The sequence below is a fragment of the Odocoileus virginianus genome, chromosome 1 (genome assembly GCF_023699985.2).
Source record: "Odocoileus virginianus isolate 20LAN1187 ecotype Illinois chromosome 1, Ovbor_1.2, whole genome shotgun sequence".
In the NCBI taxonomy this organism is placed as follows: Eukaryota; Metazoa; Chordata; class Mammalia; order Artiodactyla; family Cervidae; genus Odocoileus; species Odocoileus virginianus.
Window position 1 is genome coordinate 67,349,586 of NC_069674.1, and position 24,543 is coordinate 67,374,128.

A 24,543-nucleotide genomic window follows, 5' to 3' on the forward strand; every position below is an offset into this window, starting at 1 on the left:
CTTTGTGTCTTTCTTGTGTGGACAGTGTCTCATAGGTAGTGGGCATTCAGCAAAGATTTCTTGAAAGAAAGAATTTGAGTTTTAGGACTATCTTAACTTTCAGACATTAAAAAATGTGTGCAGAGAACACAAGATACAAGATTCCTTCTTTTATTTAAATTTTCATGTAACAATTTACAATGTAAATACAAAGTCAAGTGGGGAGGATGGGGCTGTCTGGAGAGGGAGTGGACCAGCTCTGGATTCACTTCAGCCAAAGTACGTGCTTTAGTTCTTTAGCATCTGCCCTGAAAATGAATCTTTGAGAAAATGCAGACAAGCACCAAGAATAAAACTATTTGCTTTTGTGACCAGAGTTATTTAGTTGGATTAAACAGAAAATAATACACCAGGACCTTTAAAATTCCAAATTTCTTTTTTCTTTATATAGTAAAGTATAATTGAAAATTTATTTCACAGGCAAAGGAGCCTCACTTAGCAAATAAAGGCCAGAATTTGCTCCAGAAACTAACTTCCTAAATTACTTTTCAGACTCATTTCAAAAAATAATTTCCATTTATACAGAACTAACAGCCTCCAAATTATGCTGCAGAATTCCAACATCTAAACTTTTCTAACTAATTCATCTCTTATGAAAGATTTATTTAACAAAGTTAATTTTTTTTAAATCAAGAGATTTCTCTAGGAGTTTATATATTTTATTACAATGTCTCCCTTCTCTCACCAGTATCACTAAAGCCAGGCAAATGCCAGGACAAGGTCTAGAATATTCTCTAGTTTTACTTTACTTTAGTGGCCATAGTCCCAGTTCCAAAGCCATGGATCAGTGTTTAAAGACCTAATGTACAGCCACAGAGATGAAGTATTTCAATTAGAGCAGAAGCAACATTTTTATCGGGTACATTGTTATCTGTACTCACACAGATGTGATCTAAATGCAAGCTGAGCACCAAAGCCATTATTCAGATATGCCTGATGCCAGCTCCATAGAAATATGACTCAGGTTCTAGCACATTTTCAAAGGTATAAAACTTATGGGTCATGTGATTCATTAGGGACAATGAAGGAAGCACACAAAGGTGATTTTTGTTTATTTGCCAGTCTATAGAATTAAACTTGTACCTTCATTGGAATCTGGAAAAATTAAGCTCAATGTGACATGCATAGGTACAGAATCAGCATAACTAAGGAACTTGTTCACTTGAGCAAATTTGTACACACCTGCCCCAATGGGCTAAATATAGATACACTCCTCTGTAATTCTTCTATCAAGATGATTGCTTCAGCAAAGCAAATAAGTGGAATCTGTGCAAGGTCTGGGCTTGACTATGCTTTATGAAATTAATGAAACATTCTTTTCTGAATGAGAAAGCATCAATCTTCCTGTTATTGAGAAAGAATGGTGGGGAATAGATGATTTAAAAATACTATAAAATGTCTATCCTCCATTAACACAGAGGAATAAACATTTGATTACAGGTATGGTCTTATGTACAAGGTGATAAGTGTGATTTTAAAAGGGTGAGTTGGCAAGGAAGAGGAGCCTTTTCTAGATACCTTAGGAGTCAAGGAAAGGCTCAGTGGCAAGAAAGCAGTGTTATCTGCACCTTTAAAGGTCATGCAGGGTTTTTGAACACTGGTTGCTTGTTAGAATCTCCTGGAGGTACTTAGAAAAACACTGATGTCTGGGCCTCATCCCAAACTAATTACAACCCAAGATGGGCGCTCAGGCAGGGTATTTTTAAAGTATCCCTGGTGATTCTGATTTGCAGCTAGAGTTAAGACCTACTGGACTTTTGTGTACTCATAAAGAAAAGTTTGGTCTACACCAAAGTCCAACATGTATCTATTTAGAACATTTAAAAATTAAACATTTATTTATATCCCAGTATACTTAAACATAGGGCTTCCCAGGTGGTGCTAGTGGTAAAGAACCCACCTGCTAATGCAGAAGATGTAAGATGCAGGTTTGATCCCTAGGTCAGGAAGACCCCCTGGAGGAGGGCATGGCAGCTCACTCCAGTATTTTTGCCTGGAGAATCCTATGGACAGAGGAGCCTGGTGGGCTATTGTCCATGGGGTCACAAAGAGTTGGACATGACTGAAGTGACTTAGCATGCATGAATATTTAAACACAGATACCATTAACAGTTATTTCTATGTCAAGTATTAACTATAGATAATTCTAAAATATTTTATAAATAATCATCTTTCTCTGTTAACACTTCCAATAAATAGTACAATGTTTAAGAGATGAAAATAGTTTTTAAAGAAGACAGTTTAATTATTTTTAGGAAATTTGAAGACTGTATCATCAGAGTGTAAAGGTCCTTTAAGTTGTGAGATGCATAGGGCAAGTAGTGTTCTTCCTAACCTGGAGATCTTTTTAGATATTAAATATCTTCTTCCATTAAAAAAGAAAGAAAAAATTTCTCAGGCCAAAATTTAAAATTAAGGCATTTGGAAATTCATGCACATTTTCTAGACTATCTCCTTTAATAATGTACCTTTCAAAAACCCCAACAAACATCTCTACAAGTACCTACAATTCTAGTATCCCTAGAGGAAAAATTGTTTTTCAACTAATTGTTGAATTCTAGGGTAAAGGTGTTTTTGAAAATTTCACAACTCTGCATAAAGAACTTTGAGAAGGTTGGAAGTGAGGAAGGAGAGAGACAGGGAGGAAGGTGGGGAGGGCTCAGGGGGAGGAATATAAAAGCCCCAGATGAGTCCCTTTGGTTGTTTCCTGCTTCTCCGGGGAAGCAGGTTATCATAGTTATACTTGAGAATTTACTCTGTGGGCAGAGTTGAGACAAATTTTGCAATTCATAATTGTGGAACCAGAGCAGCAGATGAGGGCCAGGGCACAAAGGTTCCCATTTTCCATTTGGTGTTTGTGAGTCTCAGTGGTAATAAAATCTGATGATAAAAGACCCTGAAAATAGGATCTCGCTTTCCTTGCTTTTAGCACATTAGTAACATCTGCAGACACAGAGGGAAAGTTTAGAAGCATTAGAGAAATGAGACAAAGGTTACAATGAGCATGTTTTTTTTTTTTTTTCCCCATAAATAATTTGAGAAAGTCAAGGATAACTAAAAGTGAGAGGAAACCCAGATGAAGAGATGTTACCAATGATTCTGAAGAATTTTGGGAAGCACCCAATAATGTGATAGTCAACACATCAGTCACAGTGAGGGGGTAATTAGGCTGTTTAAACTTAGAATGTTCTCCAACATCACTGAGACAAACGAGAAACAAACAAACCTGCAAATAAACCTAAAACTGAACAGCACTTAAACAAATAATCAGGCTGATATTTCTCCAGTGGAGAGTTCAGCTAGAAAAAGAACTACGTTTCTCAAGCGGCAGCTTTCATAATGTTGTAGGGCATTTTAAATCAAGTTCAATGACTATTGTGCTTACTTATAGCTTTTTAATTCTAGCCCAAAGTATTAGGCTGAATGTTTCTCTCCTTGTTTGATGCCAAGAACAAGATGTAAGAACCAGTTAAACTGCACAGTCCATCCTTTGTCCCTGCAAACTTCAATCTGATCCAGAAAATACTTTTTAGCATCCTCCTCGCTCTTCCCTACTGTTAGGGCATCCCGAATGTATTCGATATCTTCTTTGCTGGTTAACTGGGGCATTCCTGTCATCAACATCATGGAGAACAGAATGATCAGTAGATTTGTGTGATGACGAAGGGCTAGGTAAGCCTTGACACACACATCCTGGATAAAGGAAAAGAAAAAGCTATTAACTGTTGTTACAGTAACAAAGTAGGATAAGGACCAGCAGACTGTTTTGGAATTTACATGGCATTATCCTGTCCCAGTGAGAAAGTCATCACAAGCAAGGCAGTCCTTTGCCTCAGATGAAAAACACTTGACAAGAACACAGATTGATTTTACAGTCTCTGAAGCACTGTAGAATGTTTACAAACACCTAGGGTATGCTCAAAGAAAACTGATACAGAAAGTTTCATCTTATTTCTTATTCTATCTCTTCGATTTCTTTCCTAGGGAATTGAGGGTGGACATTTCTGTAGTCGCTGAAGAGGAATGAGTCAGGTTTTGAACACCATACTGGAATCAATTAAGTTTTTGTAAGCGTAAATAAAGTTTGCTAAGAGCTAACAGAATCCAAAGAAGAGATGGAAACACGGTTTTTGAGATTTAGCTAGTTTTCTTCTTTATTTCCCAATGTGTCCTATTTTAAGAAAACAGATGAATTAGCTTTTCATTATCTGACTCTCAAAATTGTTGAATGACATTTGGAAATTTAATATAAACTCTGAATACTGAGAGAGAGTTTACGACAATGACACAGCTGCTGCCTCCTCTAAAAGCCTTAGAGTGGGTGACACAGGTGATTTAAACTCACTTCTGAAGCAGCAGGCATGCGCATGTCAAATTGTTCCAATGTGAAGAAAAGCTACAAGGTTCCCAACTTTGCAACATGAGGATAGCCCAATCTTTATATCATAATTTGACAAAGATGGTGTGTTAAAGAAAACTGAAAGGAATGATTATGGGCTTAAAAATTTTAAATAAAATACTGGGTAAAGTGTTGAGAGAATAACACTCCATAGCCAACTAGGGTTTATCACAAAATTGCAAGGTAGTTCATCATAAGGTACTGGGATAAAATCCACTTTTGAGTTTTATAAAAGTAACATGTAACTTAATATATAATGAACATGTAATAATGTGAAGAATTATATGAAATTACCAGTCAAGACCATTTTGAATAATGAGTTGGGGGAAAAGAAATGCATAAAATTAGAAAGTTGAAGGTAAAATCATTAGTAATTACAAATAACAATTGTCTTCCTGGAACATTGACAGAGGGAAGAACTAAAATACTATTGAAACTAGTTTTTATTAAACTAACTTTTTATGAAATTAATAAATAGAATGCTATAAGTAGGAGCTACCAGTTAGAAAGTAAAGAGAAAAGACATTTTGTGAATAATGGTAACAACCCCCCCGTGATTTCTGAGATAAACACCTATACAAAAAACATGCAGAACTCATTTTTTAAAACTGTAAAAATTCACTGAAGCATGTAAAAGAAAACTTGAACATGTGAAGTGTCAAGGCATGTTCCTCACTGATAAAAGTGCTTATTATAAAGATAAATGTTCTCAGATTAATATATAAATATAATGAAATTGAACAAGAATTCTTATTAGATATTTAAACTCAGATAAGCTTTTAAGTTTGTCTGGAATAATTAGGGCCTGAGACAACATTTTGAGAAAGTATAGTAACAAAAAACAGCGCTTGCTATTAAAGCATATTATAAGGTTATGATATTTGTAACTGTGTCTATTCTGTTCCAAAAAAGATAACAAATTTTGTGAAACAGTAAGGAAAGTTCAGAGATATCTAACTTTAAATATTATATATTACTTAGTAAACATAAAGGCTGCTTCTCAGATTAGTAGGGGAAATATCTATTATTTATCAATGGGTCTGGTACAATTGCCTTATAATTTGGAGTGGGGGAGAAATACAGTTGATTCCATATGATATACCAAAACAAATTCCAAAAGACTTAAACATTTAAATATAAGAAGGGGAGACTTCTCTGGTGGTCCAGTGGCTAAAACACCATGCTCTCAATGTGGGGGGTCTGGTTTCGATCCCTGGTCAGGGAAGTAGGTCCACACGCTGCAGCTAGAGTTTGAATGCCACAACTACAAGATTCCACAATCTACAGTGAAGATCGAACATCCTGCATGCCACAACTAAGACCCAGCACAGTCAAATAAAAAAATATTTTTTAAAAAAGTAAAATTTGAAAAAAATGTAAGAAGGGAAAATATTATTTAAATAATCAGGAAATGAGAAAGGAAGGACTTCAAGAAGATGATTTCCAAGGTGAAATCCAAATGGAAGATGGAGAGATTATGAAAACTTCAAATTTTTGAGGGAAAAAAGCTATAAACAATATTAAAAGAGGTAAAAACCAAAAAACATATTTGCAAATGACAGATCACTTCTCTATTCCTAGCCTCCCCCCCTACCCCCATAATTCTTACAAAGCAGTAAGAAAGAGACAAAGAGTTGGCTAGAAATGTAGGCCAAGGTTACAGTAGATCATGCATGCATGCTAAGTTATTTCCATCATGTCTAACTCTTCACAACATGGTCTGTAGCCCGCCAGGATCCTTTGTTCATGGGATTCTCCAGGCAAGAATACTGGAGGGGGTTGCCATGCCCTCCTCCAGGGGATCTTTCCAACCCAAGGATTGAACCTGCATCTCTTATGTCTCCTGCATGAGGGTTCTTTACCACTAGTGCCTCTCTGGAGGACCACAGTATATCATACTACAAGATGTAAAGCCAGATAGTAAACATTTGAAAAAAACATGCGACTTCATTAGTCCACCAAATAAATGTAACTTAAGATGAGGGGGAAACATTCACCTACCAAACTGAAAAATCTTTTTTTTAATTTTTAAGGATAATATCCAATGTTCTCTTTCATAAGCTGATGGTAGATGGGAATGGTTATACTTTCACTAGCAGACAACTTGCTAACATGTATCAAAAGCTTTAAAATACTTATAAATGTTATAAAACTTAATTGTGATGGTTACATAACTGATACATTTGTCAAAATTCATAGAATTGTACACCTAAAAAGACTGAATTCTGTTCTCTCAATTATGTTTCAGTAAAAACTTGACTTAAAAAATGTCAGCATCTTTTTACTTAGCAATTTCTAGGCTAGGAATTTACCCTAAAATGTTTTTGTTAATATTGCAGGGACTTATCTATAAGGATTTTCATTAGAACATTATTTAATATTGCAGAAACTTGAAAGCAACCTAAATATCCTACACTTGGAGGTTGATAAGAAGGGTTTATGAAAGTTTCTGTGTCTTCATGCTCTGAAACTACTAGAATGACTCTGTAGAAGGGTATATAATCATGTAAAAATGAGTTAAAAAGCAGGTACAGAGCAACACATATAGTATAATCCCATTTTGGTAAGTAGACACAAAATATTTACATAGGAAAAAAGAATGTAAGTTTACAGGCCAAAATGTTAGTAGTGATTTTTCCTTTTGCCTTTAGAGATGGTCTTGTTTGTGTCGCCTGAATGGGGCAATGTAACTGCAGTGATAGTGGGGGTCAGGCCCCTGTCATTCTGTATGTCAAGGCTGGATTGTGTATATATCACCCTGTCCAGATACAAAATCCCATGGACTCTTCTGGCATTTTTGAAGTCAGACAATATGTATCAAATGCCCAGCATAGAGGCTGGCCTATTTATTGGGAGGATTCAATAAATGTTAGTTCTCTCCCTTCCCTACCTGGAGGGGAGAGCAACTCTGCATCTCCTCTCTGCTTAGCCACCACAAAGCAGGAGACCCACAGACCCACAGCACTGTTGGGGCTGCTCCTGGCGTGGCCCAGCCATCACCTTGCCCTGGAAGCGGCCCTGGTGCATTAGCACTCTTAATGACTCCACTTACGGCTAGAAATCATTGTCTTTTGCTCATTTCTAGGACCCACTGCGGAGAAGGCAGTGGCAGCCCACTCCAGTACTCTTGCCTGGAAAATCCCATGGACGGAGGAGCCTGGTAGGCTGCGGTCCATGGGATCGCTAAGAGTCGGACACGACTGAGCAATTTCACTTTCACTTTTCCTTTCATGCATTGGAGAAGGAAATGGCAACCCACTCCAATGTTCTTTACTGGAGAATCCCAGGGACGGAGGAGCCGTCTATGGGGTTGCACAGAGTCGGACACGACTGAAGCGACTTAGCAGCAGCAGCAGCAGGACCCACTGACATCTCTCTCATCTCTTGGTAATAATACAGGCTAGAAGCAGACTTCAGCCCGGGCAACAGTCTTGTTAATGTGCCAACTTGCACAGTCTTCACAAGGGCGGAGATGAGGATACCTTCTGATTTTGAATTAGGTTCTGATTTTTAATCATCTTCTAGCTTTCTGTACATGGAGGGCTCTGGGCAAACCTCCTGCTGTTTGAGCCCACTGTGTTGTCAAGCTCTTTAACAGAATAATTTTGAGGAGAAAAAATAAATCTAGAATCGGGTTATTATAACACCAATCCATAGGTGCTCAGAAAATATTTAAGTGGCTATGCACCTATCCACTAATCACTGTAGCCACAGAGACACACATAAAGGAAAAAACTGTTCTGTTGCTCTCCAGAGTCATCTCTTCTATATGAGGACTTTCTGCTGGCTTGAATTTGTTTAGTTAATTCTAATTTTCACAGGCAAGGGCCACTTCTGTAAGAAAGACCACACACCCCATATTGGTAAGACACAATGTCTTAAGTTCTGACTGGTGGTGCAGACTTAGAGATGTGGTACAGATTTAGTTATCCTTTGCTTAAAGGTGTGCGGGGCAGTGGTTAAAAACACAGAGTCACACTTCACTGCTTGGATTGAACTCTTGACTTCATTACCGACAAGCTATTTGTCACCAGAGAGGTTATTTAACCTCTCTGGACCTCAGTTTCCTCATCTCAGAATCTGAGTAACAGTAACAATAACCCCATGCCATGCAGCTGAGGTGAGATTCAAGTGCTCTTGTAAGCGGTTGGCTATTACTGACAGGATGAGGTGTTGCCTGACTGAGCACACACTTCTCAGTGCTGAGGCGTTCACCTTGCCATCTAGACCTGTCCAAAGTATCCCTCTGAGAGCAGAGACCTAGGGGTGGGGTGAGCTGGGGAGATAAGCCCCACTCCCACCAGTGTCGATGGAGGGGGTGTCTCGGTCCTGGCCCCCGAGGTGGGCAGGACAATGGACGCCTATGGCATCCAGCTACATCTATAGGAGGTTCTCTAGCGAGCAGGGGCGCCGATGGACACTCATTCCTTCCACCCAAACCCCAGGGGTTTGATTTTAGACTCAGATGAAGGGTCTGTGCCAGCGTCCTGACCATGCTGTCTCAGCACAGGCCCCTGGTTTGAGCAGCTGTGAGGATGTGGCTTGGGGGAACTCAGGGGGAAGCACAGAATGCAGAAATTGCTGGCTGTAGCAGCAGAATTTTCCCTTGTGCCAGGACTGTGGGGCACTGGCCTCAGGCATCCTCATTCTGTCCTTCTCAGCTGTCGGTTGAGGCTTTGTACTACTGAGCGGAGGAGAAGGGGGAAGGGAGGACCCTGATTTGGAGGACTTGGTTTAAGGCACTTGTTAACAAGTGTGAACCCAGGGAACAGTGTAACGTTATTACTGTCATTGGCTAGACCACTACTCATGAATAAGTAGACTGAACCTACATAGTACATCTGCTCTTTATTTCAGAATTGATTTAAATACCTTCACTGACAATATCCAGAACCAAAAGAAAGATTCCTTTACAGAGCTACCCTTCCTGTAAGTCTTAGGAACAAAGGAATTCATAACCATTTCAGGGTCAACACTTTGACTTGATTCAGCATCAACTTATCAGTTCACTGTGCTGAAAACTAAGTCCTTTCTATGCATAATCTATTAATTTTTTAACCACCAGTGAGCTATGGCTGCTTAAATGGTCCAACGTCATGTGGAAAAGTTCTACTTTTTCTTAAAACCAAATGCCTCCATTCTCAAATAGAAACAAAGAGGAAGTAAAATACTACTGTACGCAGCCACAAGAATGAGGAAGTAACCTCAGGGCCATAAAACAGAAACTCCAGAAAAAGAATTTAGTGCTGAGAGGAGAGGGAAAAATAACACTCACAAATACTCATCAATGGGACAGAAATGCTCTCACCCACCTACTTTTCCTAATTAGTAATGTGGCCTCTGTTTTATTAGAGAAAGGAGACAACAGGGAAAATGATATTTCATTTGAAGAGGATTTCATTTCTTTAAATAAAAATAAATCACTTGACTCAGCAATGCCTTTAGAAGTTATTTTGGCAAAACAGAGAGGGTCACTAATTAGCAGGCCTAACAATGTAGGAATCTGGTAAATCTGAAAGAAGAGTATGTCCAACTCTTTGCTGTGCATTTGCGGAGTTTGACTTAGGATTGTTGTAAGGAAATAGAAATGATCCCCAGACTAGCTCTGTCTACCAGGGGAAGGGCTGTACTGCCTTCTTCTCAAGTACTTGGCTAGGCACTCATTAGAAATCTAAAGGTTACAATTAAACTGTTCTACTTTAAATATTCTAAATAGACTCTATGTAGGGGTGTGTGCGTGTGTGTATTTGTCTTTTAGCTTTGTTCCAAAAGAGGGTTGAAGGTGGATTATTTAGATACATAAGAGTCACAATAACATTAATTAGAAGTGGGTAGTAAAAGCAAAGGAGATAACACGGGAAATGATCCACAGTGGGTTTGGAAAAGAGACTAATTTAAAACTATATATCCCAGATCCTACAGACTTGCTAAGGGCAGCCTTCAAATAAATCTTCAGTCAAAAGGAAAGGTGAATCTGTTACTTCATCCAATGTTCAGAATATTAAAAAAAAAAATCTATTTGTTTAGGAGAAACACAGCTTTTCTGGAGACCAAGACCTGATAGAACTTTTGCAAGAGGATCTTTATAAGGAGTTTACTTTTTAACATGGTGAATAATGTTCTCAATAATATTCTGATGGTAGACAAAGCAGTTCTCTAAGCGAAACTAAACACAGAGAAGGATGCCAGTTGGAAGGTTACTGTCGATAAATGTTTAGAAGTAACAGGGGTCTGATCTTAGGAACAGAGTGACATTGCATGCCAGTGGATTAATGCACAAATCCAAACCAAGGCCATCTCTCCAGTCTTGTACTCCTATCTTTTCCAGAAAAGTGATAAAATTCAGCAAAGCTTATCTTAAGTTCCAGCAATTCTACAAGCCCGTGCAAGCCTGTATCTGGCAGAGAAGTCACACCAACATATTCCAGTTCCTACCCATGGCTGATGCAAACCCTTCTCTGAGGGCATATTCCCATGGAGAGCGTGAAGAAAGGGTGAAACATCAGGCTTCAGACCTGGGTGGAGGAGGCTGAGCTCCATGTCATTAGTGGGCCAGGGTGCAAATCCCAAGAGGATGCAGATCATTTATCAACTCGGTATAGTATAAGCAATTCAATAGATAAACTCATCTCCCTGTTGAGCTATAATAGGCCTTGATCACATTAATTTGTGATAAATCAATTGAGCTCCAATTGGTTTCTATGCTTGTCTTTCTACCTCCCAATCCAGCCAATTCACTGCTTCAAATTGGACACAAAGTTCCCTTCTTGACTCAAATTCTGCTATACTCTCTCACATATACCTAGGTTCCACCCATTCTAAACAACTATACTTTTCGTTCATAAAATATTGATACTAAATAATAACTCCATGCCCTTTCTCATGTTCTTCTTTCTGCCTGACTGTTCCTTCCCCTCCCTGCATCTGCTTGGCAAAATACAAGTAAACTCAGATAAGGCCTCAGATAAAACACTCCCTTCATTGCCACACCCCTCTTCTACCCCCCAGGGCAGGAGTCGTTGCTCCCTCTGCAAACCACGGGTAAAACCCTCAACCACAGAGCTGGGTGCAGTCTCTTCTGTGTGCTGGGCCGAACCTCTGCTCATGCCATCTGGGCCCAGCAGTGCGGCCGCCACACCGCTAATAATCTGCCAGTGCATGATGAATGAATGCTTTCTGTGCCAAAGCCAAGTTCAGTGTGGGGCAAAACTCACTGCTTTAAAATTAGGGTGGAGACTTCCCTGGTGGTCCAGTGGTTAGGACTTCACTTTCCAGTGCAGGGGGTGTGGGTTCAGTCCCTGTTCGGGAAGCCAAGATCCCACATGTCACGTGGCCAAAAAGCCAAAACATAAAACAGAAACAACATTGTAACAAATTCGGTTAAGATTTTTAAAAAATGGTCCACATTAAAAAAAAATAATAATAATCTTAAAAAATAAAAAAATGAGGGTGAATCAGGGACCAGTCATATATAAAGAGGGTTAAACTAAAGGTGCAAGCCTTCCTTGGACCTGGTACAGGTCCCAAAAGGTAGTCGTGTGTTGAATGGGTGTATTCTCGTGGACCAGGAGAAACAGGGCCTGGTGATTTCAGCAGGATGGAGCAGGAGGCTGAGAAAGCCCGGCCTGGCAGGCAACAGGTATAGACAGTCAGAGGTGTAGACAAATGCAGGGGTCATCACACAAGGAAGGGGATGGGAGCCTAGGACTGGGGAATGATGGTGAGGTGGCCTCAGTCCTCAGAGGAGTGTCGGATGCTGGGGTCTCTGTGGCTGGAGTCAGGGAGAGCACGTGACTCTCCATCAAGGCAGCAGCAGGAGGGAGGATGGTCCCAGTTCTAGAGGCAAGTAAACAGGCAGGGCTGACAGGTTAGTTGGAAAAGCTAAGGCTTTTCCTATAGTAGCCTGGGATCTGAGATGAGAGCGAGACCAGCCGAAATGGATTTTGCATAAAAGTTCCTAGGCATTGGAGCTAGGACTCTGTGTAGCAACTTGGTGCAGGGCTGAGCCTGATGGTTGAGGGACCTGGGGATGCCCTGGCTTGGGGACAACACTGCCTGTGGAGGTGACACAGCAGGACCTCCTAGGTAAAGCAACACCATGAATAGACTCCAGACCTCTCTCTTATCAAACCCTTTTGAAGAGTGACACCTAGGGGCAAGTGCCTTTTAAGTGTTCATCACCACCCGTGTGTGAACCCGTGTGTGAACTGTGCATGTGAAGAGGTTATCTGACTCCCCTGACTTCTTCAGCTCCATCTGACACACATTTGCTAAGTGCCTATTGTGTGCAAAGAACATCTTCAAAATGCTTGTCTCCACAAGGCCAAGTTTCATTCTCCTCGCAAACGATACTGAATGTACACTCTAGGTTTATACTGCATGTCCTATTGGCGTGACTACTGCTCTGATGGAGGTAGGGGGAAGTCATGTTTATGTCAGTAAGGAAATCTCTACAAACATGATTAGGCATCAGATGACAGTTACATGTCTGTATTATTTACTAAAACATTAGGTTTCATAATTAGGCTTACTTCCTCTCTGGATGTATGGTATTTAAGTGCATTGTAAAGGCATATAAACTAACATCCAGGCAATGGCAGCCTGTGAATCTGTGCCTGTCACCACTTCATAAACTCACTAAATACAATGAATTGTGGGGAAGGAAGAAACCTGAGGGGTTCCCTAGTCTCATCTAACTCCTCCTGGGGCAGAAATTGCTCCTCTACCAACTGGAACCACCTGCAGGATGCAGGTCAGACGTGGTCCTGCTGTGATGGATCCTCTGAAGGCAACAGGCAAGGGGCTGTGGCTGGGATAACACCAGGGACCTCATCTAGAAGGGCAGTGAAGGATGTTCTAGGGAGGAGGCCCGAGCATGGGGCAGCTGAACTGGGGGGAAAAGCAGAGGAAGGCCTTCTTGACCCAGTGAGAGAAGGCAGGTGAGAGCCGTAGGGTAAGGCTGGAGGGGGGCAGGGTCTCTGAGGAACAGTGTCTGGCAGGGCAAGCTTAGATGTTCAGGTTTAATTAAAAATGAGATGAGAAGCCACTAAACAGTTTAAGGAAAGGGAGTAACACTGTGTCTGGTTCTTAGGTTCAGTTTTTAACCAAATTCTGATTCATTTGGTCTTGAAGGTGATAGCAGTTGAAATTGGATTAGAAGTCAGATCCAAACTCAAATTCAACATTTTTCCAATTACAATGTTCTCTCCTCATTTTTTTCCTAATCCAAATGACAAAAGAGAAGTAAAAAGTTTGAAATATTTAAAGCTACAATGATACCATTGATGAAAGAGCTTATTTAGGTAAAAGACAAAATGCATAATAGAATAAAGGAAACAGTAGAAAGTTGAAATGCCAGGCTAGAAGTAGTACAGGCTAGAATCAAGAATGCCGGGAGAAATATTAATAAACTCAGATATGCAGATGACACCACCCTTATGGCAGAAAGTGAAGAGGAACTAAAGAGCCTCTTGATGAAAGTGAAAGAGGAGAGTGAAAAAGCTGGCGTAAAACTCAACATTCTAAAAACTAAGATCATGGCCTCTGGTCCCATCACTTCATGACAAATAGATGGGCAACCAATGGAAACAGTGAGAGTCTTTATTTTCTTGGGCTCCAAAATCACTGTAGATGGTGACTGCAGTCATGAAATTAAAAGACACTTGCTCCTTGGAAGAGAAGCTATGGATAACTTAGGCAGCATATTAAAAAGCAGGGACGTTACTTTGCCAACAAAGGTCTGCCTTGTCAAAGCTAGGGTTTTTCCAGTAGTCATGTATGGATGTGAGAGTTGGACCATAAAGAAGGCTGAGCACTGCAGAATTGATGCTTTTGAACTGTGGTGTTGGAGAAGACTCTTGAGAGTCTCTTGGACAGCAAGGAGTTCAAATCAGTCAATCCTAAGGGAGATCAATCCTGAATATTCATTGGAAGGACTGATGCTGAAGCTGAAGCTCCCATACTTTGGCCACCTGATACGAAGAACTGACTCACTGGAAAAAAACTCTGATGCTGGGAAAGATTGAAGGCAGGAGGAAAAGGGGATGACAGAGGATGAGATAGTTGGATGGCATCACCGATGCAATGGACATGAGTTTGAGCAAGCTTCAGGAGATGGTGATGGACAGGGAAGCCTGGCGTTCTGGAGTCCATGGGGTCACAGAGTCGGACATGACTGAGTGACTGAACAACATCAGCTAAAATGCTGGCACTGCTGTTTTGGAAGGTGGTATAGTGGGCAGCATTTTATATCCTGATATTTTTAATATTTTATTGGCTTTTGTTTTTTTTTTAAAGAAACATTTACTACTTTTAAAATTTAGGGGACTTCCCTGGTGGTCCACTGATTAAGATTTCACACTTCCAATGCAGGGGGCATGGGTTCCATCCTGGATTGGGGAACTAAGATCTCACATGCTACGTGATGGGATCAAAAAACAAAATTAAAATTTAGGAAAAATACCCACATTCTTACATAAAGTAAATGGGAAGCCAAGTTTCATTTTCCAGGGATATCAGTGTATTGTTTGGGAGTATGTTGTACAATTGTTCAGGGACATTTCAAACAAAATGATCCTCAAATACAACACCAGTGGGAAAACCATTGTTTTTTTAAAAATCTCTTTAGTAAAGGAGAGTTATTTCCCCCTCTGCAGAGAATTTATTGATCAAAATCATCATCATTGCAACATATCTGTTTAGCACCCTAAACAGGGTGCTACTGAAAGCAAACCAGATGATCTTGGGTTCAAGTAGTGGGCCTTGGTGTGTCTTATTACAGCTTGTTCCTGAACTCTGCCCTATTCTAGAAATGACTCATGAATCTGGTCCTAGGTTCAACCAGCTACTTTGGAAAGGAGAGGGGGTGGGACAGAGCCACACTTTCCTCTTTCAGTTCCCCTGACCCCAGTCCTCTCATTACGGACTCAGTAGGCTTTTCTGTCTTTGTGGAGCAGGCTCCCCTCACCCTTGACAAAAGTGGGTCAACTCTTTAAGGTGATTTAAATGTGCTGCGTGCATTCATGAACCTTATCAACTCAAATTTAGTGGTTCGCTGGAACCAAGGACACCTTTCCTTCAAAGAATAAATACATACGACGCTTCCTACCCAACCTAGAAATGGCAGCTTTGTCATACATGATCCTTGGATGCTCTTTAGAGAGTTGGAAGATGCTCTCCTCCTGACTTTGCAGGACTTCATCTCAAAAAGGAGCACGAGATGAGAAACAGAAAATATTCTAGAAGGCTTAGTAGTATGTTAAAAAAAACACCACCACACACACAAACACAACTGTCAGCAGGTCTGAGTCAAATGATGAAAACACTTGCTGCTCATCTTTGTCAAGCTGGAAATTTTAGCAATTCTGCATATGTAACATTGTATACATACATGTATAAGTGTTTAGCCTTTTTCCTCTTTAGAGTGAGGAGGGGAAAAGGTGGGGAGACCAGCAGAGAAGAAGGTAGGCTGGGCAGGCAGAACAAGCAGAGCTCAGACCCCTACTTGCTCCTTAATAGGAACAATGCTATTTTTCATGTTTTCTATATTATAGTGCTGCTTGAGATCTCATTTCAGAGAGGGCTTCTCATCCTAAAAGTGTTCAAAGTTTGAAGAGCTGCTGTTATACATGTGACATGGACACCTCGTTGACTGTGTTCATTCTGTAGCCTGGGGCCTGAGCCAAGCATTCTACATATTTCATGTAAATAATCCCTAAAAACCCTACTTGAGGTGGGTCTTAGAATTCCCACCCCACAGAGGAGGAAACAGGTCCTGAAAGGATACGTAATTTGTATTATATTAGTAGGTTTTAAGCCGCAGAGCCAAGATGCACACTAAAGTTGGTCTGCTCCAAAGCCCATCCTTTCAACTACAATGCCATGCTGATCTGTTTAAGGTTCATTTACAGGCATTATAGAGTATGCCAGTCCGGTAAAACAGTCATAGATAAATACAATCAAATCAACAAAGGCATGTTTTTGGCAGTACACATGCACCTAGAATGTTGCTTTAATGAAAGCAGTTCTAATGGCTCAAAAAACAAGCTTTCAGTCACAGAGGATGTACAAACGCTTCCAGACTGGAGGGACAGGCTCCTTGCAAAGAATTGTTGCTTTGGGAGGAAGCTGTCCGGACAGGGAGTGAGCCTGTCTGTGGCCTCCCCAAACCCCAAGTCTTTTCATTAAGAATATTTTGAAACTTAAAAATGACAACAAGGAAGACTAAAGGGGAAGTATTGCTGGGATTTGTGGGGTGATATGGGCACTGTAGGATGGGGATTTTGTCAACAATAGTTCAGATGAGCAGTCATTTTAGGGACAACCCCTGGCCAGAAGGAAGAGAACATACATAGAGAAACATGGAGAGACTGTTGTCAAGACCCTCATGTCTGTCTAGGTGTTTAAATGGCACTATTGCTGCTGTGTTTATTCAAAGCGGATGAACCTCATCTCCAGGAGATGAGAAGTGACTATTTATTATTTGTTGCTGTTGTTTAGTTTCTAAGTCATGTCCGACTCTTCTGCTGCTCCATAGACTCTAGCCTGTCAGGCTCCTCTGTGCATGGAATTCTCCAGGCAAGAAAGCTAGAATGGGTTGCCATTTCCTTCTCTAGGGGCTCTTCCCAACCCAGGGATCGAACCAGCAGCTCCTGCACTACAGGTGAGTTCTTCACCACTGAGCCACCTGGGAAGCCCTAATGAGTATTTCCCTGCTCCCCCTTTAAATGGCAAAACTCTTCCAGGTTGTGTGTGTGTATGTGTAACCATTTTCCTCTTCCAGAAAGCTGTCACAATATGTGATCTTTTTAACCTGAAAGAAAAACAGGACTGAAATGTGTCAAATCCCTGGAAATAGTCTGCAGCCCAGTTGAGTTTACACAGAAAAACACTATAAGTCCTAAGACCATCTGGCCACAGAGATCTCAGTTTCTCTGACAACACCCCTGGTGCTGTGGAAGGGGAAGTCCGGTAACCACCACATCGAAAATCAGCCAGGAGAACAAACAAGCACAGACAGGTTTCAAAACAATACATTCTAGTTCCTGTTCCCCTGAATGTCAAGGCCCATGGCATCTCCCAAGGTTAATATGAGCCTCAAGAAGACACTCAGAAAAGAGAGTGAGTCCTGAAATGCTGGATGCCAATCAAACCATGTTTCAAAGGTGTTAAGGGGGAGGCTGTTTGAAGGGCGCTTGAGACCAGCATGCATATAAAGTAATCACGCGTTGCCTCTGCCGGTCTGGTTTGTGTTTGGATGGCTTTAAAATAGGTGTATTGCAATAGTCATGACAACTTTTCTGAGTTCATTCACAGTTATTAAATTTGAAGGAGCAAACATTTTACTCCTTGGGTATTTGAAATACTATTTGATAGTCAAAAGTGGATGTAGACCAGGAAGGAATAAAAGAGAAAGTCAAATGCGGACACCCTTAGAGAGATGGGAGACCCACGGAGGAGCGGGTGGACAGGTGAGCGGGACAACCTGAAGCTCTTGGGACAACCTGTAATAGAGCTGACCAGGTTTCCAATGAGAGAAGGGACCTGCCTTTACAGAAAGAGACAAGCAAGAATTCCTTGTGTTATTAATAGTAACTGATAAATACACACCTGGAGCAAAAATCAAGAGAAGCTCACCATCATTGGTGAGTCCTAAAAAGACATGTAAAATCTGGATCTTCTAGGCAGCATCTTGATTAGGTAAATATTCAAAGGCTAAACCTGCCTGCCAGGAGTTCTTCCTAAAAGCCCTCTCTTCAGGGCCACATCATCCTGCTATATATCAATGGGACTATATTAACCAGTCCCATTGATGATGAAATACCCCTACTTGCTGTTTGGTTTTAGGAGGGGATGAGTGGGAAGCAGCATTTTGCACTTGGGGCAGGAACAGACGAGACTGGGAGGAGGTGGGGTGTGGGGGGTGGGGGGAGTCATTCGAGCAGCGGGTGGGCAGAGGCAAGAGGAGACTCAGAGCAAAGTGAGAGGTGAGACTGCTGCACCATCTGGTCCGTGTTCCCAGCAGGTGGTCAAGAGGGAAGCAATTACCTGAAATTTCTGGAAGTGTAGACTTGTTTTCTTTCCAGAAGTCCCCATCACAAACAGGAAGTCTGGAGTTAGCACGAATGGCACTCTCTCTTTATTAATGCCCAGGAAACTTTTATAATTTCCAAGAATGTGCCCAAAGTCAATATGAAATAGATTTCCTTAAGAAAAGAAAATGTCTGACGTCATTATACCGGCAACGGCACTTGCAAACAACACCCTGGTCTGTTCATTTCTTGACATATTTTGCAGTTGACTGAAAATGAGCTATCTTGAGTGTGAGAGCTATTTTTACTCTCTGCTTGTGATATATTTTGTCTTAGCAGGTGTGTGCTGTAAGTAGCCACAAAGCACTCTTCGAAACATGCATAGTTTTGATATCCTTCTGATGCTCCTTAAATGACAGCCAGATACCATTAAAAAAAATTCTTGTCTCAGAACTATTCTTACAAATATAAGTCCAAACTCTCTGGCATATATATGTCATGATTATGCCTAAGACTCTCTTATACCCTTTATGGAACTCAGGAGAGACAGATGTCTCACTCTTACAAATAAAACATTTGAATTTCCTTTGGGTCAGTTTCTACCACTGTCACTGTCACTGTCACCATCACACCTCCTTTCATCCCTTTTCATTTATTCAGCCCTCTGTCATCTGAATAGTCCATATGTGCATTATCTCTTGATTCCCAAAGGTAACCAGCAATTTACCCCAATATGGTGTTATTTTTTTTCTTCTTTTCCCCCAGGCTTCACTCTTACATTGGGGCTTCCATGGTGGCTCAGATGGTAAAGAATCAAATTTCTTAGAGAAAAATGTCATGGCATGCCGCCAATACTGACCACTGTTAGACAGTAAACCAGAAAGGGTGGGTAAGTTAGGAAGGTGCAGCATTTTAGATTTAAGGGCACTGGTGACTTTCAAAACATCTTATTTATTTGGTTGAACAGCATGTGGGATCTTAGTTCCCCTACTTGGGATCAAACCTGTGCTCTCTGCATTGGAAGAATGGAGTCCAATCACCGGACCCCCAGCAAATTCTCTTACTGGTGAGTTTTTCATTGCTTCTCTGTACCATCTGACATTGTTGATCATAGCCACCTTCCTAGCTTTCCAGCTACTGTCCAGCTTGTCCTTCTGAAGTCTCCTTTCTTGCATCTTTTTCCGTTACTCACTCCTGGGTCTCCCCTAGGGTGGTCACAGCCTCTGTGTCTCTACACAATAATGACTTCTAGATCTGTGCTCCAACCTTGACTTCCATTTAAAAATTACTCTGTGCTGGGTGGGGGAGGGGAGGTGGATAGGGTGAGGCTGCGTAGTTAGTATTTATTGAGTTCCCATTAGGTAAGATGAAAAAGTTTTGGAGATGGAAGGTGGTGATGGTTGTACAGCAATGTGAGTGCAGTGAATGCCACCAAAATAGATGCTTAAAACTGGTTAAAATGGCAAATTTTATGTTAGGCATATTTTACCATAATCAGAAAACATTATAATAAACAAAACTCACCTGTCTCTGAGATCATAATATTGTCATTGTGTCTGTCGCCTATCCCAAGAACAAAGGTTGCCACACAGTAGCCAGCACAGGAATAAACAAATCTCTCCACCGCTGCCTGAAACTAATTAAAATGCATCTGAATATTAGTTGTGTTCTAACTACAAAGAGCAGCATGAATCTATTACAAAGGACTTCCCAAAAGATGCTATTATGGGAATCATTTTCAGGGAGTAAGTCAGTGGTGCCTGGTTTCATTAAAGTTTCATCTTTGAGGTGCCAACTTTCTCCATTGCTCTCCTTACATTCTAGGTGAAGATACAGTGACTCACAGCATGAGAAGGAAACGATAGTCAAAGGACAACAATAATGTAATCAAAGGGTTTACTGCCTCTCCACGCATCACTTGCCAACAACAATCCAGACCCTATAATGATTCCACCTTTGTTGGTGAACATATGTTTGCTTGTGACCACTTAAAGTATGCATGGGTTCACAAATCCACATGTACAACAGACTAATAAATGCTACTAATTATATTCCCGCCCCCAAAAAGCTGCTACCCATGCAAACGAGAAGTGCTAATCCTGTATAGCAGAATTTTAACCAGCAGCCAAGCAGCCTAACCACACAGCTTGTGAAGGACTTGCACATGTACTTCCGAGGAATGGAAGTAGCATTTTCAACATCCCTAATTTACCATTTAGATTAGGGTGCAGGGGTAAATTGCAAATTACTTTTTATGATCTGGAGTGTTTCCAGATCGGAAGGAGTTTGTCTGTGGTAACTAAATTTTTCTGCTGAACAACAAAAAATAGATGGTCTGGAAAAGTGCTAACAAATTATGTCCCAGAACCAAATTTTATGCAAAGCAGGTCTGATAATCAAAAGAGAAGCAAATGCTCAGTGAGATCTGAATGAGCGCCTCTGTTTTGCACAGATCTACTATGTCACCAGCATTTAAACCCCCATGAGCTCAGGAAGAAAGTGTTCCACAGTGTGTTAGGAGGCATGGCAATGCAGACCCTTTGAAAACGTGTCATTAGACTGCTGTATCTCACAATTTCTCAGGAGCCTTCGGAGTGGAGAGAAGCAGGAGCTTACCTTTTCTTCAATAGGGCATTTTTCTTTGAGCCAGTGACTCAGCACTTCATCTTTAAAGGCTCCCGTGTTGCCCACTGTGCTTTGCTGAATTTTGGCGATGGTTGTGGCATCTTTGACAATCTCAATCATTCCTGTGGGAAGATGCACAGATCTGATGTGAACTGGAGCCAAGCACCTGACCCAGAGGAAGAAATGCTGTGTCTTTGTTCAGAGGCGGGCAGAGAGCTTTCTCAACCAGAAGGTTATTTTCCAGGTTCCTGCTGGTGGTTTCCTTATGAGGAAGAGAAAGAAAAGGAGGCGGATAGGGAAGTTGTGTGGGACCTGCTTTCAGTATCCATGAATGAAAAGAGGAAAGGGCTGGTTTTTGATAAGCAAAACCATTAATATGCCAAGCACATCTTTCCTTGGCAACCTGTTCCTTTTTCTTTTTTAAATTCCAGAGTCAGATGGGAAGGCTGTTCTCTACTTCTCAAATTGGAAACTGGAATAAAAATTTGTTTAATTGAAATTAAAATGTGAAATGTCTACAAAAGCACCTAAGAGGAGAGTACATAATAGCTTTGATAATGTGAAGTCAGGCTCATAAAACAAGTGGCAGATCTTTCCATCTACTTTTGAATGTTTTTTGTGAGAGAGAAGTTTACTATGCAATGAAAAGAGTGAAAATTTAGAGGAGGGAACAAGTTCTTGTTAAAATCATTTCCATATGTAGTCACAAGGAATTAAGTCATGCATTCATGTATTTTCAACATGTGCATATTAAACTAACATTCACTAGCCTTGGAACATCTTCTTCCTTTTATATGGATGATGATTGTAATTTTTCATTTGTTAAAGGCCTACACTGAAGGGATGACGGTCTTAAAAAATTTGGGCGGGACCATGTGGTATGCAGAATCTTAGTTCCCCAACCAGAGATTGAACTCATGCCCCTTGAAATGGGAGTCTTAAACACTGGACCACCAGGGATGTCCCATGGGATGATGGCCTTTCAAATGAGCTGAGCAGTATATTCATCTCCCAAGGTCCCCACATACCTATTTTGTCACCAGTTGAAATGCAACCATATGGCAGGAGGCACAGATCCAAAGATTCAGTCTCCCAAATGGACTCCATGATTCGTAAAATCTGGGCATCAAAACACAAAACCGTTTCTCTTACAAATATATATTTCTCTTCTCCATTAAAAATGACAACAATCTTTTCTGATAACACAAAATAGTGAAGTGAATGTAAAATATATAAGTAGTGAATGTACTTTTATTTGTCAACCTGGTACTCTAATGTTTCCCTTCCTTGGGAGCCTCAGTTTTGGCTCCTGAGGGATACTTTGGAGAAGAGGAAAGTTGGATTTCTTTGGGGGTAGGTTTCAGCCATGATTCATCTATTATTCCTAGTTAAGTATATTTTGCCATAATAAATGTAAGTTCCGTTCTAACATCTTTACACATTTTTATCCATAAGGCACCTTGGGCTCCAACCAGGACAGCAGTAACAATGACAATAATGATAATTGACATTCATTGAGGCTGTTTTATGTTGATCCTTTGCATTAACCCTCTAGTGTGGGTATGAATATTATTCCCATTCTTTTTCCGATTCTTTTCCATTATAGGTTATTGCAGATACTGAGTAGAGTTTCCTGTGCTATAGAGTAGGTCCTTGTTTATCTATTTTATATATAGTAGCGTGTATCTGTTAATTCCAAACTCCTACTTTATCCCGTCACACTTTCCCCTTTGGTAACCATAGTTTTGCTTTCTATATCTGTGAGTCTATTTCTGTTTTATAAATAAGTTCATTTGTACCATATTTTTGATTCCATGGCTTGCCTATTTTAAATACACCACATGACACATTAGAAATTATATTACTTCTATAGTATTGAACAACTAGGGTACAGCAAATATTACTTTACAAATCTGCAAAGCTAAAATTTATGTTTAAAAGTATGAAAATGATCAACATTGATACCTTCGTCATCCACCTTCTGTTCTAAAAATCTGTTCACTCTTGTTATGTAAACTGCATGAATTCTCCAGTCATCTCCCTATTTATCTTCTCGTCCATCCTATCAGATCATTTACTTGAATTTGTGTATGTGGATATATACCAAAGGTGATGTATGTAAAGAGAACATCTGTGAGTGTATGTTGTTCGTTGTTTAGTCACTAAATCATGTCCAACTCTTTGTGACCCCATGGACTGCAGCTAGTCTTTCTGTTCTTCACTGTCTCCTGGAGCTTGCTCAAATTCGTGTCCATTGAGTGTGTAATGAATGAATGTGAATGAATCAATGAATGTCAATGAATGTGAATAAAGTGGATGCTTGGGGGTCAGTTTATCTCTATTCCATGTTACCACACTAGGAATGGGGTGTATAGAGAAGAAGTTAGGTGAGGGGTGTGTTTCAGGTTATTTGGGAATGCTGGATGTGCATCTCTTCAGGAGTGGACAGAACCATGAGGCTCACTAGATTCACATCTAATGGTCTGTGGCCATACTCTCCCAGTGAAAACTCTGTTATGTTATCTTTGATCACTGTTCATTACACAAAATAGGAGAATGGAACAAGGTCAGTAGAAAGCATTTTTTTTTTTACAACTAGTACAGACTTCTTTCTTTGAACAACAGAAAAAAAAAAATCCTTGACAGCAGTATACCTGTAAAATAAGCATGTCTTGGCGTAGATCATCGCCGTGTTTAAAAATAATTCCAATTGTTTCATTTGATAGAGCTGTAGGGTCGGCACATTTAAACTCAAGCCACAGGGGCTTTTTCTTAGAGGCCATCACTTTACATTTTTCAATCTGTAAGAAAACAGCCACATGTTTCCTACACACAATTGAAAACACATTGTGGAGACATACATCTTCCTGCAAAGCATCACCATAAACGCCTAGGAAAAAGTTTTCAGTTGGAGAAGGATTTCAGTGATTTGGGTAAAATGCACATGGCATTTTCACCAAATCCAAAAATGCTAGGGAAACCAATTCACAACACGTAAGCCAGTGGTTCTCAAAGTGTGTTCCAAGGAAACCCAAGCATCTGTGGAGTGCCTAAGAGGCATGGCATATCCCATCTTCTGATATTCTACTCTCAAAGGACTCGTGTGCTTTTATGTCCCCTCTAACACAGAGCAATTTTGCTGTTATTTGTTTATATATTCGGCCTCATTCTAAGAATTAATTTGAAAAAAGAGTTCTGTTGCTACCGTAGTGTCTAAACGTGGTTGTTGCAAAATTAGATGCAATCTAATTCTAGGCCAAATCTAACAAGATGAAATTTGACAGCAATAAATGAAACCCTTGCACTCAGATATTATACAATGCCTTTCCCCTCCAAAAAACCTACATAACATCAAAATGAATTCAAGGTGGGAGAAATGTGATTTAGCAGCCACTCTTCCCAAATAGAAAATCTTAGGAGTTATAGCCAAGAGTGAATTCATTATGGATC

At 40.4% G+C, this 24,543-nt stretch overlaps 1 protein-coding gene across 10 annotated transcripts in view; it reads right to left on the bottom strand.

Moving 5' to 3' along the window:
* PIK3CG (phosphatidylinositol-4,5-bisphosphate 3-kinase catalytic subunit gamma) overlaps positions 1-24,543 on the bottom strand; it is a 74,549-nt gene that overhangs the window by 38,938 nt on the left and 11,068 nt on the right. For 5 of the 10 annotated variants that reach the window (XM_070469236.1, XM_070469224.1, XM_070469228.1 and 2 more), the window contains 6 exons: positions 23,748-23,894; positions 22,122-22,212; positions 21,085-21,215; positions 19,993-20,104; positions 18,485-18,642; positions 135-3,732 (listed from right to left, as the gene is read on the bottom strand). In XM_070469236.1, coding sequence (XP_070325337.1) covers positions 3,454-3,732; positions 18,485-18,642; positions 19,993-20,104; positions 21,085-21,215; positions 22,122-22,212; positions 23,748-23,894 — 918 coding nt within the window. In that variant the 3' untranslated portion in view covers positions 135-3,453. The other 5 variants (XM_070469246.1, XM_070469244.1, XM_070469238.1 and 2 more) reach the window with 4 other exon arrangements.